At 32.5% G+C, this 18,267-nt stretch overlaps 1 protein-coding gene across 1 annotated transcript in view; it reads left to right on the top strand.

Moving 5' to 3' along the window:
- Window positions 1–15,397: 15,397 nt before the first annotated feature.
- LOC117334798 (ankyrin repeat domain-containing protein 17-like) overlaps window positions 15,398–18,267 on the top strand; it is a 70,091-nt gene continuing 67,221 nt past the window's right edge. Inside the window, exon 1 of the mRNA XM_033894604.1 lies at window positions 15,398–15,466. Coding sequence (XP_033750495.1) covers window positions 15,398–15,466 — 69 coding nt within the window. The remainder of the gene's footprint in view (window positions 15,467–18,267) is intronic.

Genomic DNA, 18,267 nt, shown 5'->3' with positions numbered 1-18,267 from the left:
CTGTCGGAGTTAAACTAAAAGATCTTTTGGGGAAAAAAGCAGATATTTGAAAATATTTCGACTTAAGTTTTTGGTGCTAGTGTTGAAAGGTATTAAAACATTATAATTATAACACTTTATAATTGTACTAGGGTGCTGATTTTTGGCAATATAGTCCATATGGAGTAGGACAATCCCTTCCTGGAGTAAAACTTTAAAAAATGTTTTTTTTTTCTTTTTAAATATGTGTTTTGTTTGTTTTTGTTTTAAATCTTTGGACTTTGTGTTAAATTGATGTTGTGAGTGTTGGAGGGCATAGTAATAATATTAGGTTCCCTGTGGGGGTTAATCTATCCCATGTCGGAGTTAAACTGAAAGATTTTTTTGGGGAAAAAGCACATTTTTTAAATTGTTTGTGCAAATGTTGAAAGCTATTAACACATCACTTTATTATTGTACTAGGGTGCTGATATTTGGTAAAAAGAGTCCCTATGGAGTTACACTATCCCTTCTTGGATTGAAACTGAAAATAAAACAATGTGAAAATGCTCACATTAGACAATTTATACCGGTCCACATTATTCAAGGCAGACAACTCTCATTAGGATAATATTTTGTCAAAAAATTGAAGAAATAAGTCCAAAAGTATTTACATTTGTATTTAATATAATCGTTTTAATCTAAAAGAGCATGGCTTGTCTCCCAAATGTTTGTCAATAGATAATTTATATATGTATGAATCGGCATGGTTTGGAGAGTTGCATGAATTCACGAAACATAATTTGATCAAGTAAACAATATAAATATTATTAATGCAATTTGCGAAACCATTTCAATTAATATATTTTAGTTATTTATTTACAAACATTTGAGAGACGAGTTTTGCTTTTCTCCAATAGCTCTTGTTGTAATGGTATAGTAGTCTGGCCTAACCAACAGGTTTGTCACTTGCCATTAAAAACCTGCAAACACACATAATCAGTGGGCAATGATAGGAACTTGAATAAAAGCCATTAATAAAACAGTTTTAAGAAAATATCAAACACTTAATCCGATGAAATGGTTCCGTCTGCCTCAGCACAGGGGCTTGAAATTGTGTTAACTCTAGACCTGCTCAGTAACTTGTGTATTTGGAATTAGACGTTTTCTGGCTCTTAAATTAACAAACATTCCGTAAAAAAGACACTCCTCGATGTTCATATCAGAAAAGAAATATTTGTTTTGACTGCCTATATTTGTGTAGAGTAAAAACTAACTGTCATCCTATCTTTCAAATATGACCGTCGTTATCGACGGACCTACCTTCGTCATTCCATCAAGAAAACCGGTCAAGCACATATAATCCCATGTCACAGAAAAGATCGAATACTCATTTCGAGTCACTGTTCGCTGGTTCACACATGAAGTTGCCAAAATCACAGTAAATATTGCCACCAATGGAACAACGCCATGTCATGGCGGTTGAGATCAACATCGATCCAAAATAGCTGTAAACAATTAATGTAATTTCAATAACAGCCCTGACGTCATATATGTAGTCATATAATAAAGAAATACTCTTTCATTATGTGTGTATGTAGGATAGGGATATTCCATCGTCGGGATCACAAAATGTGGTAAAACCCTTACAGAGAACGTGTACCATTCAGGTTAAATCATATACTAATAAGATTTTATTGTTTGTTCATAGATTTTTCTTACGCTGTGTGGAATATTTAAGAATCACATATGATTTGAAAGTCATGGTTTCAACATTATGCTGCACGCTTGCGCACTATGTTATTAATGATATGATTTAAATGGACATTTAGGATGAGAAAGTCATGTTGATAGCAAAAATTGCAAGATTAGGTCACTTTGATCCACATTTTCAGTAATTTAGTTAGGGCAATAGAAATGGACATCTAAGATAAGAAAGGCATGCCGATAGCAATTATTGCAAAATTGCTGTGACCATCTTTTTCACTAATTATATTAGTAGGTATGACACATGATTTTTTTTTCTGTTGGAAACATAGTATAAAATCTACATTCATTGCAGAGAGCTTACTTTGTTGAGCATTTTGGTCTTTGAATTGTTGAAATATCTCGAGGAATACTAAAGTTATGGCAATTTTAATCTTGCCGATTCGCATTTCTATTAGGACAATATGATGGAAATTATGCAAATTAGGCTAAATTCCATTTATAAATAAGGCCTTAATCAGCTATTTCATTCCCAAGCTAACTTTTTGTTTCATTTCCCATTACTATGAACCTTACTGAATAAGTAGCAAAAAGTGCAGGCTCATAAAAATTATGAACAATAATATATTAGCTCTTGAAAATGAGGAAATTTTAAACAAATTGATTGTCTGCCTCACAATTTGGCGAAGTCCACCTCATTAATATGCGTAAATGACATAACATGACAACTAAGTGCATGACAATAACCAAACTTTGCATGTTGATTCACAGAGCAGTTCTCTATCAATTAAAGTAAAACAAAAATAAATTATACCATTTTTGGACCCAAAATTGTGAAATATGTTTCTATGGAAACCATTTTACCTTTAATTGTACCTAATTAATATGCGTAAATGGCATTACAAAAAAACTACATGCATGAATATCTCCAAACTTTGCATACTGATTTGAAGAGCAGTTATCTGTGAAATGAAACAGGTTTTGTTACTTGTATCTCACTAATAGACCAGAAATCATGTAATCTGTTGCTATGGTAACAATTTTACCTTTGCATTTACCTAATTAATATGCGTAAATGCCATAACTAACAAACTGTTCGTTAGAAATGTTTGAAATTATACACACTTTCTTAGAAGAACTTCAAATAAACATGTATATAACCTGTTACTTCACTTCAGGTTGAAATATATACCTTTGACTTTTAGCAATGAAGTTAATTGAAATATTGTTCAACAAAATTTTGATGTTTTTCCTGAATTTCATCGGTATTTGGTACAACCCAGAACCGCAAACTTGGGGACGGCAGAATGTCATAATGTGAATGTATGATAAACTTTTTTTCGACTTCCTCTATGTCGTCCTTTCGAGGCCATACAAATGTGGAGGAACTGTTTGTCTTTCTAGACATAAACTTTACAGTCAACTTGTCCACTGAACACATCAGAACTTCTCCGGGATACCAATTATCTTCATAGGATGCAATAATCCAGGTTCCAGTAGCAATTTGTTTTACTGTATTTAGTTTCAGAGTGTCAATAAGATTTTGTTGCAGGTGCAACAACGTTTTTTGTACAGAATAAGAAGATACAGGAGAAATATTTAATATCTGTTTGCAGTAAAGAAGTTGAAAACGTAGTGAATTCTTGTTCTTATTCAAACTTTCGACATTGTTAAAAGAGTTTCCAAATCTTCCAGGGAACGAACAACACCACCCATCTTCTTCACATTTTGTTCAAGTTCCTTTTTACGTTTCGCTTTAAAATTTCCTTCCTTTGCTTTATTTCATTAATTATTTGCTTGCGTTGTTTAAGAACAGTCTTTTCATATATACGATCATTTTTCTTAAGATCCTTTGCAGATTTTCTTGCCTTTATGAACAGTAGTTTTCGGGCTACAGATGATTTTTCCTGAAGCCAAGATGATGTATGGTTATGTTTTAACATTGAAATGGAACTATGATGACGAGGACTTGCATTTGGTTTTTATTTTTGAGCAAAATCCAGATCACCAAACAAATTTTGAGATGTAATATTGGTCAATTTGCTGTGGATTGATCGCTGACGACCAATATCATCTGGTGCTGAACTATAAATACCAAGGGGTAAATGATCTTTCAGTTGCCTCCTTACCACTTTCAACATAGCCTTACAAATGGCACACACATTGTCCTGAATATCAGGAAGTTCTTTAGCAACTTTTAACAGTTCTTTATCAAAAACATGAGGATATTTACCAAAAACAGGAACAAAGTTATTTTCAAGGAGTGAACTTGAATCTCCTTCCAATACAGCAAGTCTTTCATTTAGAGGGCCGACAAACTGGTAAAAGTCCAAGTACTGTTCATCACTATTTACTAGAGTCCAATATGGTTCAGCAATGTATATAGATATTAATGCTAAAGCTGAAACTTGGCTCAGGACATCAGCAGATTCAACATCAGCTAATACGGACTGTAATTTAAGGTTGGGCTTTTCAAAATAATTTTGAAGAAAATCTAAAATGTCTTTCGAGCGGTAAATAATAGAAACTGCTCCAGTGAATAAATTATTAAATATATTGCCATGATAATCAATTATCTTGCTAGTTTTATTTTTTTTAGATAAATACGCTAACCACTGCTGCCTTACACCATTCTTCTCATCCCCTCTTGGTCCAAGTGCCTCTGATGCTGTTCTTATTAAGCGCACTGCTGGTTGTTCCATACTAGATTTAAATCTCACAAACTGTGGTAGAGCATATCGACCAATTGGATTTCCTTGTATCGTTTTAAAATCCTTAATAATTTCATTATGAAATCCAAGTAATACATGTGCTGAGAATAAAAGATATTAAGTTTATGTATGTCATTTTCATCAAGATCTGCATTATCTTTTAAAATATTACTTCTCCACTCATCAATTATTTCATTAGTTTTCTTCATTACACTTGAACGATCAGACATCATGGCATTTAACTTAGATAACATATTAGAAACAGGTTGGTTTGTACACGAGCAGATTAACAAATAAAATCCTTAATAACTCCAGCAACAGTTTCACTATCCTCTTTGGCAACATGTTTATATCCCAGCACCATGCTTTTTTATCCGTGTGGATACCAGCATTAAGAATTTTGTTTCCATCCCTTGTTGTCCCATCGGAAAAAATATCAAAATTTAGACTGTTATGCAAGACTTCACTTATTTGTTCTTTCGCTATGATATGCCTTTCATCACAAATGTTTTGAATGGTAGTTCTTGATGGTAATTGAAGTTTATCAATTGAATATAGCATATTTACACTTCCAATGACTTTAGATATTGTGTTAGTTGGGATTCCAACACCAGCTAAATCAATTACACAAGTTCTGATGTCATCATTATATCTACTATTGTCTGGGTCCTTTGTGGTTAATCCTTTGTTTTCATTAATCGATATTTTATTTTCATCTTTTAAATTTGCTATTTCCATTTTAAGTGAAATATGTTCTTGTTTTTCATTTTCCAAATCAACATTTTTCTTAAGAAGTTTCTTATCAGAAGAACACTTTGCATTTAATGCATATGACAAACGGTTAGAAACTCGACACAGTTTTCGTCTTTTATTTTCAAGCTAAGATTCTCCATGAACAATTTTATGTTTTAGTTGTTTTACTTTTCCTTTTAAAGTGTCACTTTTCATTGTCAGACGTCTCTCCTTATCATCTAACAATTTCTTTTTTCTTTGAAGTCTTTTGTAAACATTTTCTTTCTTTAAAGTGGTTGCAGTTTTCTTCAAGTCTAATACATTTTGCTCCAGCTGTACATTTTCATTTTCAGTGTTTTCCATAGAATCCAATTCGGAACACTGTTTCTCAATTTTGTTTTCAAGATTTTTAACACGGTCATTATTTTCCCTAATAATGTATTTTAGAGTCATATTTTCTGTCAATAAAACACTATTTTCATCTTCAATTTGTCTCAGTGATGACACCAGAGTATGACATGCCTTTTTCAATTTTAAAACACTTTGTTGGGATTTCACTAAACACTCTGGTTTTGATTGTGTGGATCTATCACTTTTGATAGTGTTGACAAATTTAGAAAACAGCTGATCCTTGAACATTTCTAGCTCAAATGAAAGTTTATTCTTAGCTAGAGTATCATTTTTTTCTTTAATTTTCTTCTTGAGGTATCTTAACTTGTCGGTGGATAGATTTGAATCTGGTTCAATTTTTTCAACCAGTTTTTCAAATCATGAAGACATTTTTTGTCACGGTTTTTGAGTACGCACAGTTCGTAGAAGCTTCCAACAGAATGTGAAATTCCTTGAATGGCGGAAACTTTTGAATCATATAATTCTTTTTTACTGATACGTACAGTGTTGCATATTGGCCCAAAAAAATCTTCCTGTTTATTATGTAATTGCAAATCTGTTGAGACCTAAAGAACAGGTGCCTGTAAGCGCATCTTTTTTGCAACATTATTCAGCACACTTCTGGTCAAGTTTGACCACTTTGAAGGAAAGGTGAAACCAGGGTTTGCAGTAAGCAGAATTTTTTCATTTTTTTTTTTGTAAATGCAGTTTTCTGTCTTCTGGATATGTTCGAAGAGAGGATAATACTGCGAAGTAGTGATACTTGTGATGCCTATCAAAATAAAGACTGAAATATAAGCTAAATCCTCAACATCATTGTTTTAATTTAAATATTTAGACTTGTACTCTTACTAGGTAAAAATCCACAACAGATATTTCATGATTATTAGTAATTAGATCATTAGATCAGTTTAATTAAACATAATTATTAATTTTAACTGAATAAATATAATTAGTATTATATTTCATTAACACATCAGAAGAAATCTAGAAATAAGAATGCCTAATATAGTAATAAGTCTTACTAGATCATTTGTAAGACGATGAATTAAATGGTTAAAAATATTTAAATTCAACCGACAAAATAATGTCAAAAGTATAAACAGACTCTACAGAGGTCTACAAACAACCTCATACAACATCTTTTAAAAACAATTTGAATACTTTATATGCCTTATATGTAATGCCAATATGTTGTTTATATGATAATTTCCATTAACAGCAATTTTCAACTTGATATTCGAAAAAGTGACAGAGTTGTGTTTACAATCCGCGGTGCGACACACATGTGTAGATTCTATATACACACACGGGTGTCTAAATATAGGCCAACACTCGCAACTGCACAAGTGTCCATTGTATCAGATTGTGATCGGTTAAAACACAATAAAACATAAATAATGATAGAAGAGATAATGTTTGCCTCATTGATATCGTTTATTTACCTGAACTGGGTCTTTTCGCTACGAAATCGGCGAAGAACGCTTCGTCCCACCCAGCCAAACCTAACAAGTCTTTGCGCGTAATGTCGACACTGACGGAAGCCATATTGCGGTTGAAGGTCACGGTCTCTCTGCGTTCTAGGTCATTTCGGTGAGTGTGAGCCAGTCGTTTTAGTTTCGCACAAGTAGGTTCAACTGAAAGATTATTTCGCCAGCTTTCGGATGATATATTTCGCCTTACAATTACTTGAACGGAATACGTCGATATAATTATTTGAAACCATAAAACGCGTTTCTTCATGTGAAAATACCGGAATATCGACAAGAGAATGACATCACTAAAAACTACGAAAATGTGGCTTTTATTTAGGTACTGGCTAGAACATAAACAACGACCGGCTCATATACCGAAATGGAAAACGCAAGTGTTATCACCCGACGTCAACATTTCGCTCCCGTTGTGAGCGTATATTGACGCAAGGGCTGACAGTAGCACTTCAACTGTCTTTTAAATAGGGTCTGTAGTCCATTTAAATAAAGAAACGTTTCCGACATATTGCATACATATCTGACAACCACCATTTATAAGTATATCGTTCAAAGACGTGATTTAATACAAATTTCGACGATTTTATTTTCACCATTGGATTTATTAAATACTGAATCCGACAACAAAATGGCGGCATGTGTCATACCTAAAATCAGGGCAACAGAAATGAACATCTAGGATGAGAAAGGCATGCCGATAGCAAATAGTGCAAAATTAGGTCACTGTGACCTATGTTTTTTCAATAATTATATCAGGGTAACATAAATGGACATCTATGATGATCAAGGCATGTCAATATCACATATTGCAATATCCTATTACATGATCAGGTGAGCGTTTATGTCTATAGGCCTTTTGTTCAAGTGTTACACTTTGTTGATATAGTAGGAGTAGGGGCTGATATATATATATATTTTATATTTTATACATATCAACCATTTGCAGACGACAATAAAAATACTACATAATGATATCTATATATATATATGCGTGTACGTGTACATACATACTTCAGTGTGTCACAGTGTTTGCAATAGCTTCGATACATATACATTTTCATGAACATTGTTATTCTGTTGAATATTCAAACTTATTTCTTATAAATGTGATAGCAGTAGCCTTGGTTTATTTATTACAGTGAGCGAGTTGAAAATAAAAGGCACTCAAAATGTCTTAAATGAATTTAATGAATTAATACCAAATGTATCATATTGTCCAATATGTTGAGTTAGTTGGTTCATTGGTCTTGTATATATTTTATTTTATTGTTAAAACATGAACAAAATTCTCTCGAAAAAGATAAATGAATAACATATCAATACAATATATACGTCTGATAGTGAAAACTATTATTTAATTGACAAATTGTTGCTGAATTTAACATTTTTATTTGAGATCGTTTATACATTTTGTTTTCTTTTATTGTATTCTTGAATTTACCTTTTGATATTACCTCTCAAGCTCAATCCAGAAATAAGAACAAAAATGCAATTCGCATGCCACCAACGATGTTAGGTATGTCCCTAGATGGTCAACAGCTATATCCACACAAAGTTTTAAAGCGACTATATATCCACAAAAATGTCAGAAAACATTATCTGACGTATTTTTTTGTGATATATATGACATGTACTTACCAAAATTAAAAGAGTCCGAAACCATGTTTTTTTGAAATACCATACAAGGGACAAAACACTGGCAGTATAATTCAGTAGGTACTACAAGAATAAATATGTTACCATTCGTGAGCAAAACGCTACGTGAGAATACATATGTTACCATTCGTGAGCAAAACGCTACGCGAACTCGTTACTCGCACACACGAGTCCATTTTACTTTCCCAGTAAAAATTGTTTACAAGCATCGATTGAAATAGACAGTGTTTAAAACACGAAAGTATATATGTAAAGAAATTTCTTACCGTATATAATCTCGTCTTGACTGCTTATAAGAAGAAATAGCCGTTTAATGAGCATGGAATCGACCGTTATAGTCGCGATAAACACTTTAACAAAAGAGCTATTATAAAATCGGTACTAATTTTTACGGGAAATATTTACATTTTGCCCCCGAGTCTGGCATTGTCCCAGTTTCAATCTGGGTTGCATCAATGAACATATAAATGCATTCAAGATCAGATAACGTGATTGTTCCGTTATTTTGATTAACATCACGGACATGCTTGGCTATGCACTAAGTTTGAAAAAAGGCGAAGATAGAGATTGAGATCAATTGCATTACTATGACGTCATTTTAGCACAATGTTGATGATCAAGGCTTTGTGTTGTGTGTTTGATGGATTGCATTTCAATCACAGGGAGAAAGTTGATTTGAAGAACACACTTATCTAAGAAATGCGGAATTTAACTTAAGTAGGACAGATACATTTTGATGGCGCCCTAACGCCCGTACTCTAACGATAACAAATAGTGCCTGTATTATTGGCTAAAGATCATATTTAAAACTACTATGCATATCTGTAATCATTCGATTGTTTTCTGTTTTTAATCCAATCAATTTTGTTCAGATAGACCAATATCTGTCTTATACCACATGGTAACACCTCCTCTGTGTGCACCAATTGATCACAAAGTTCGCAAGGCAAGTGAGATTTAAATGATCTGATACAATTCTTTAGTCAAGACTACTAAGTAAACTTAGGTTACCTGGTACTGCAAAGAAATCGTTATGCGAAGGTGTGTATAGTAAGTAGATGATTCACACTGTTTTAATACAACTATAAATATAATTCACATAGAAAAGTAAGAAAATCTTATTCCTGATTGGAAGAAAATGAGTCTGGCTTATTTTGTAATTTAATTACTTTCCCTTTACATTTGGTTTTCGAGTTTGAAACCCAAATGGGGCAGTTACCTGGTACTGACCGTAGGTCGGTGTTTTTTTTTCTCCGGGTAATCCGGCTTTCCTCCACCTCCAAAACCTGGCACGTCCTTAAGTGACCCTGGCTGTTAATAGGACGTTGAACAAGGTAAACCAAACAAACTAATTGTAGTAAGATGACTACTATTCAATTGATGAATTTCTAATCGATATGGTTGCATGTTACTTGAAAAAGCTGGATTACAGACTTCAAATGGGAATTTCTGTGTGTTGTAAATTTAACAAAGAAGCCATCTTATGATCCATATTTTAGATCAGACATAATGGAATTTGATTAAAACATCCAAAAGAAACGATAATATACACCAATAATAAATATATACTGGCAAATGTAAGGTAATAGTCCATAATTAATGATGTGATATGTACTTTTAAGTAAAAGGGGAAGAATGCTGTATTTATTTATTGGTGCATATAGGATTCACGAATGTATAGACGTACTAATATACACCAGCTCTAGTGCATAAGTAAAGTGACTCTAGTTCACTTCGATCTAAACTCACGTGCACAACAGTGTTAACTCTAACTAAAGCTAGTGAACCGCAGTTCACTTTTCTTATCCACTCCAGCGCATTAGACTATCAAGTTCAGTTTACTCTCAACTATTTACTGATCACGCTGTCGCATTTAAAACGGTCTTGAAACTCTAAGAAGATCAACCAAGATTTAGGCCAGGAAGGTCCTGATTGGTTTTGTATAACAACCGTAAAACACAGCGAATTTGTGTCCGTTTTTAATGTATACGGATCGGCCACACGACATAAAGACAATCTAGGTATAATTATACATTTATCAGACGTTATCTTCGGTGAAGTTGCTAAGGTACTGTTAAAACATTTGTCGCGTATGAATTAGTTCACTTATTACTGTGTATCGGTCAGATGACACGAAAACAAAGGACTCGCATATTAACCACATGCAATATAATCATAGGCAGCATGATCGGATCTTTATTTACTTTATTGACTCATCTGTAACTAACATAGAGTAGTGCAAGAAATATCGCGTGTAGTGTATAAGTGTTCATGCTCAGCTTGTACGCCACAGGATAATCAAATGGTTGTGTCTGCCTCAGCACAGGGGCCTGAAATTTTGTTCACGCTAGGCATACTCAGTAACCTGTGTATTTGGAATGATTCAGACGTTATTAGACTGATAAATGTGCGAACATTCGGTAAAAAAATGACACACTTCGATGTTCATGTCACAGAGAACCACCGTAGATATTGCCATCAAAGAAACACCGCCATGACATGGCAGTCGAGATCAGCATCGCTTCTATTAGCCTTGAATAATGAATGAAAATCCCAATGAAAGTCGTGACGTCATGCATTAATGTGATGTTTGTAAAAATGTGGCTGGGCAACAAAACTTACAGTGTGTCCTTTAAAATAATAAAATGTCGAGGTGCAAATCAATACTCGTTGCTTTTTCAAATTATTGTTGATAGAAACTTCTTTTTCTCGAATGTTGAAAGTTTGATCACGGTAAAAGAAACAAATAAATAAATAATAGGAAAAAAAGAAAATGGATGACTGAGAGACTCTTTTGACAGAAATTCGGTAGTGTTATGAGAGAAAAACTCTTTTAGTATGTGTGAATGTAGGCTAGGGATATTCCACCCTCGGGATCACAAAATGTGGTAACATCCTTGGCTAGCCTCTGGATTTACCACATTTGGTGACCCGTAAGGTGGATACACACATATGAAACATTCTTGTATGCTTTGTCATAAATTCATTGGTAATTACTCATTCACACGACACGTGAACAGTGAAGGTGAAATCATATACTAATCAGGTCTTATTATTGTGGGTTCGTAGATATTTCATGTTTTTAACAATTGCAATAATTTGGTCAATATCCTTATTCTATCGTCTGTCATCCATATTTTCGTAGCTTTTTCCACGCCAATTTTCTCATGAACATTATGTTACCGCTTTATCAAAGTAATGCACGTACATTTCCACAAACATTTACTTTTTAGAATATCTGCTTCTTCAGATATTACATATTATGTCAAATATTACATTTGATCAAATTCTTCTTCTTTATCTATAAAATAGTCTGCAAAAGCAACACAGAACATTATTACATTTTCATTTTCGTAACAAATACTGATTTTTTTTAAAAATTGGGCTCTAACATTATCAAATGGACAAAACTTTTTGAGAACAACACACAGTCAGGATTGAACATATAGGGAACTTATCAAATCCCTTTAATATCGAACTTGGTTGTCCTCATGGCGACCCCATTTCTTCATGATACACTTTAAATTCGCCATGAGTTGTCCTCAAAACAGCTGGGATTAAACGAGTGTACAATAGATTAGGAAGTTTGAGCCTTATTATGGAATCATATTTTGACAAACAAATGCTTGGAAATATTGTACAGTTATATTATCTTATATAACAGACCTATAAACGATTTCCTTAAATTAAATTACAAAAGTTAATCTAAACTTTAGCAATAACTTAATTAAAACCTCTCTTAATACTTCAACGGATTTAAAATCGCCCACCCTTTTAAAATCATTATACTTGAACTAAGTTGTATATTATATTGTTTATTGTTAATTCTTAACCATATTTTGGCCGGGGATCACTACAACACGATATGCTTAGTCACAATACTGATTTGGTTTGACTTAACCACACGACTCGTCAGCAGTGTAGGTTTAGTCATGTATAGACAGGGGTTATTTAACATCACAATCAGAGCGCCATTAGTTATATCTTCATGATAAAGTTCCAATATCCATTGCAGATTTACAAACCAATTTCAGTTTCAATTTTGGTGTGATGTTCCGAATAGCATTTACTAATTTTCAAAGTACCAGAATATTTTATTTATAACATTACGTTTTTTTGTTGTTTTTTTAGGGTTCAAAAAAATCATTTTCAAAAACACCAACAAAATACAAAAATATCCTCACACATGGGGGCTAGCATTCGCAATACTTCTTTCATTCCGTTCATTCCGTACATGTTTAAATGGTGTTGTGCAGCCTTGTTAGGGGAGCTTACTCCAAATCAAGTGTTCCTTGCCGAGTTTATCACGTATTGAAACCCTTAATTGTAAAAAAAATCTTGAGTAGTAAAAGATTGAAAAATCGGAGGCACTCAACTGATGTGTTGCTCAGCTAGATATTGAAAGACTATGTGCAATAACCTTTATACATTCTTTAGTTCACAACTTAAATTTTAAAGATTAAAGACTTTGGCTTTGACTTAAAGGCTCCTATCTTAAGTATTTTATGCAATATGAATTATATGGTCCAACATGATATTTGTTTATAGGTCTTGTATATAAATCATTTCATTATTTAAAAATAGCCACACTCTATCTTGAAAAAAAAACAAACAAAAAATGAAAAACACCATAAATGATATGTCTGAAATTGATTAATTGTTGATAAAATTTTTACATATTCATTTGTAATGTTGTTTTTTTTTATCATTCCCCTCCCCCACCCCCTTTTTTCGCCATGTTTATTGAACATCTTCATTACAAATAAAAAAATCATTGTTACAAATTGTCAATTTTATTTATTTGAGTAGATATTTTTTTTCATAATATATCTAAAATCACAGGTAAACCCCGGAAAGATAGAAAGAACTGGCACCTGGTGTGGGTAGGTTTGCAATAGCAAACATAGTAATGAACGGTATTTGTTTTACCTTTTCGCATGAACTTCTTTGTAAATCACACTAGGATATAAATACTTATAGCGAGTATAGCTGTAGAAATAACTGTTGAAAAACATTATCTGGTATAATTAGTTGATAATGTATCATAAAACGAAAACGGTCACTTAATTACGAAAATAAAGAGTCCGAAACCATGTTTTTTTAATACATGAGTCAGTGTAAACCAAATACATTTTTTTTAATTCAGCAGGTCCTACAAGAATGTTTATATTGCTGCTCGTGCGAAGAATGTTGAACGGACTCGTCACTTGCATCCACTTGACGCATTGATTTTCCCTTGTAATATATACAATCATCGATCGAAATAAACAGTGTTTAAAAGCCGAGGACATATATTTACAGAACATTTTTTTCTACAGTTAAGTCTTTTTAACTAGAAATCTATCATATTATAGTTTTTTTTCTTTAACGGGAAAAAGACATCTTCACGATGGTAATAAAGATGTGATATTCATCGTGACATAAAACGACAAGTCTCTATACTGGTGGTCCCAAAAACGTAAATAATCAAGGTGGAGTGTTGTTTAAACAGTTAAGCTACATGATACATGTACAGGTAAAAATATATATTTTGATCCCTATATTCCATTTGAAAAAAAGAAAATGTGCAAACTTATCAGATAATAAATTGATTTAAGTTATTAATATTCTAATTTTCTAAATATGATTGACTTATTTTTCATATGTGTCCGCAAATACAAAAAATCATCTTCATGAGAGATGTCATTAATAAAGCGGTTATATTCTTATTGTTAATAATAATTGAATATATACATCGTACATACTGTTCATTAAAACATTTTACTTTCAGCATATTTCTCTTTGTTTTTGTTATATGCTACACTGTTTTTGCATTTGAGGTATAAAACATCGTAACTGGAAAGGTAGAACAGGTTGGCTAAGATATGACGACATTTCAAAAATATCATTCATTTTGAACTTTGAAGATACAAGGATACTTTTGTCAATATCGGGCTTCATTATGTATAGCAGTCTGTCAGTTGTTGCTATGTAAACTGAGACAATGGAACTGATAAGAAAGTCAAGTTTCAAGAATTCAGGTATGAGATAAATGTCTAGTTTAACTACTCAAACAAAACTCTTCTTACTATTTTTATATAATGATCGATAATAACTCAGTCACATGACGTGTGGAAAATACACATAGTATTTACCAAATAAGGTTTTTATACCGTTTGCAAATGAAGTTATTCTACGACTACATTTGCTACAGGAAATATCAATCGAACACGTTTGTTTCAAATTTTAGAACAATCAACGTTGATAATTCATCAGAATCAGACCCAAGTATGAAATAGCAAGTGATTTAGCCAGTTGTATACCAATTTATTTCTTTAGATTTATCTACACCTTCAACGAGTTTAAAACACTGTTTTCACATAATCATAATTAGTTGTTTTATTGTTATATTTCTTGTTTAATATGAAGATACTTCGAAGAGTAAATCAAAAGTCACCACTAGGACATACCTGTTTTATGTCCATGATGTTGAGTAGATATGGTGTTTTAGATTTAAGATGCCATCTAACATTAAATAAATACGAGTTCTTCAGGTGTTGTAAGTCGACAGGTTTTATGAATTAAATTCAAAGACATTCTTATAAGGTTTGCTCCAAAATATACTGATCGATTATCATGACAATCATATAGTGGTTGGGAATCACTAACTACCAGCTTCAAAAGAACTCGATAATCTCAAAATATATCGAAAATTTGTTACATATAGTGGCACATCATGTCTTTATTTTTTTAATCATAAAGTGTTCACGTGCTATGTTCGAAGCAGCTGGTCACACAAATATTGTTAAGATACTTCTGGGTAAGGGAGCCGACGTAAATAAGGTTAGTTAACTGAACATTTTAATGGAAGCTGTATGGTGATGCTCTATTTTAATATTTCTTGAACTGTCACCATTCGATGAATTAATAATCTCATCGATGTTAACTGAGGTAGAGACAGTTTAAAACATTAATTGCACAAAATAGTTTTCATTAGGGATTATGCTTCGTTATACCTGGTAAGATTGTCATCAGAAACAGGCCTAATCAGGCTAAGAGAGGACACGTCTTGTGTTAATTTTTAATAACAAAAACTTGTTCACAATCTGTTATTAGATCACAATAGATACAAACTGGTCATGCACTTTTCAAGTCAGTATACATGTACTTTTATGTTGCGTTGTCTTGCTTTTTCAATGTTGAGATGAAGTCAGCTCAAAACCCATGTGTTCGATCCTTATCTTTTCCCAATATGTGATATTATTTCTTCGCATTACGATGAATTGACATTGTATATTGTACATTTTCTCTTGAAGGGCAAGTATATTAGCAGAGACCTACATTTTAAGGGTCTTCACCTGTGTTTGAATATGCTACAAAAATGATACAATGACAATCCTAGCACTGATCCTTGATGTACTGTATACATATCGTTATCGAACAAAAACCCTTCGTCTTCAACTTTTGAATTCAGACCAGATCTCATAACATTGCATTCAGTTTATGATTTAATATTTACCACTACATGACATTGCCATGATTGGACCTTCTACTAGAGCAAGTTCCGCATTTTGCAACAAAACCCTGCATCGTGTAACGTTACAGAAAAGTTGATATTTGAAGGTTGATGACGTTCTATACTTTGTATTGAAAAAGACTTTCCCTAAAAATGGTTCAAGTAAACTAAGATTTCTGCTTTAGGACCAGTCATATAGCTGTATTTTCGTTGTCATCATGTTTCTCCGGAACTTAGAAAATAGATATATAGGCGGTCCAAAAAACATTGATAAATACTGCAGGTGGATTTTTCTTTGATCAGTTTAGCTCACTATTACCTATGCTTTAAGTCTTGCTCCATTTACTCGTATATACAATTTAAGGTGTCGTTTACTGAATATATCATGTAATTGAATGTGCTACAAAAATGAAATAATGACAGTCCTAGCACTGATACTTGTTGTTTTGTATACATATCATTATCCAATAAGAAAGCTATGTCTTCAATTTTCAAATTGAGACCAGATCTTATAACATTGCATTCAGTTTATGATTTAATATGTACCAATACATGACACTATCATGATAGGACCTTTCCAGAGCAAGTTCCGTATTTTTGCAACAAAACCGTACATCGTGTAATGTTACAGAATGGCCACGATATACAATTCGTATTAGATAAACAAATACAAATAAATCAACACAGATAAAATTAATGCATTTAGTTCCTTCTGAAAACTTGCCAATAATATTTCTGAAATTCTCTATTTTTGATAGCTACTTCAATGGTTGAAGGTTGATGACTTCGTATACTTTATATTGAAAAACACTTTCCCTAAAGTTTGTTCATGTAAACTTAGGTTTCCACCCTGGTACTGGTCATATAGCTATATTTTGGTTGTCATCATGTTTCATCCATCACTGTGAAAATATATATCTAGGTGGTAAAAAAAAAAAAAAAAAAAACGTAAATAATACAGTGGTAGTTTTGTTACATCATTTTAGCGCCCTGTTATACGTACATGAAGATTAAGGCGTCCTTTACCGATTATATCAGTTGACAGAAATAAATGGATAATTAAAAAAAAGGTCAATAAAATGATGTGTATGATATAATTCATGATTTATTCATAGAAATTATTATTATTTACTTCTAGGAATAACTTAACCACAAGATAACACCTGTATATGTATCATGAGAATGCGATGTCGATGGTACTTAAAATTTGTGATGTTTACTTATGTTTCAGTCAGACGCTTTGTTCAGTGCAGCTTGGCGTGGTCACACAGAAATTGTTAGGATGTTCCTGGATAAGGTAGCCGACGTAAATAAGGTTGGTTAACTTAACATTTTAATGGAAGCTGTATGGCGATGTTATATTGTAATATCGCTTTAACAGTCACAACTCGATGCATTACTAATTTTGTTGTCTTATCGATTTTACTGCAGTAGAGACAGTTAAAACATTTATTTAACGATAACATTTTCATTTAGGATTATGATTCTTTATACCTAGTAAAATTATCATTAGAAACATGCCTAATCAGGCAAACGGAGGGACATGTCTTGTGCCAACTTGGTATATCAATACGTTGTTCACAATCTGTCATTAGATCTCAATAGATAGCAACTCGTCACGTGTTTTTCAAATCAGTATGCATGTACTTATATGTTTCGTTGTCTGGCAAAAATAAATAATGGCAACAATATACAATTCGTATCAGGTAAATAAATACAAATAAATAAACCCAGATCAAATTAATGCATTTAGTTCCTTCTAAAAACTTGCCAATAATATTTCTGAAATTCTATATTTTGTATAACTACTTCTATGGTTGAAGGTTGATGACTTCGTATACTTTATATTGAAAAAGACTTTTCCTAATGTTTGTTTAAGTAAACTTCGGTTTCTACCCTTAGACTGGTAAAATAGCTATATGTTCGTTGTCATCATGTTTCTTCCATCACTGAGAAAATATATATCTAGGTGGTCCAAAAAAAAAAAAAAAACGTAAAAAATACAGTGGTAGTTCTGTTTTATCAGTTTAGCGCCCTGTTATACGTACATGAAGATTAAGGCGTCTTTTACTGATTATATCAGTTGACAGAAATCAATAAATAAATAAAAAAGGTCAATAAAATGATG

The sequence above is a fragment of the Pecten maximus genome, chromosome 9 (assembly GCF_902652985.1).
Source record: "Pecten maximus chromosome 9, xPecMax1.1, whole genome shotgun sequence".
Classification (NCBI taxonomy): Eukaryota; Metazoa; Mollusca; class Bivalvia; order Pectinida; family Pectinidae; genus Pecten; species Pecten maximus.
The sequence above is the reverse complement of the archived record's forward strand: the minus strand, read 5'-3'. Positions and strand labels throughout refer to the sequence as shown.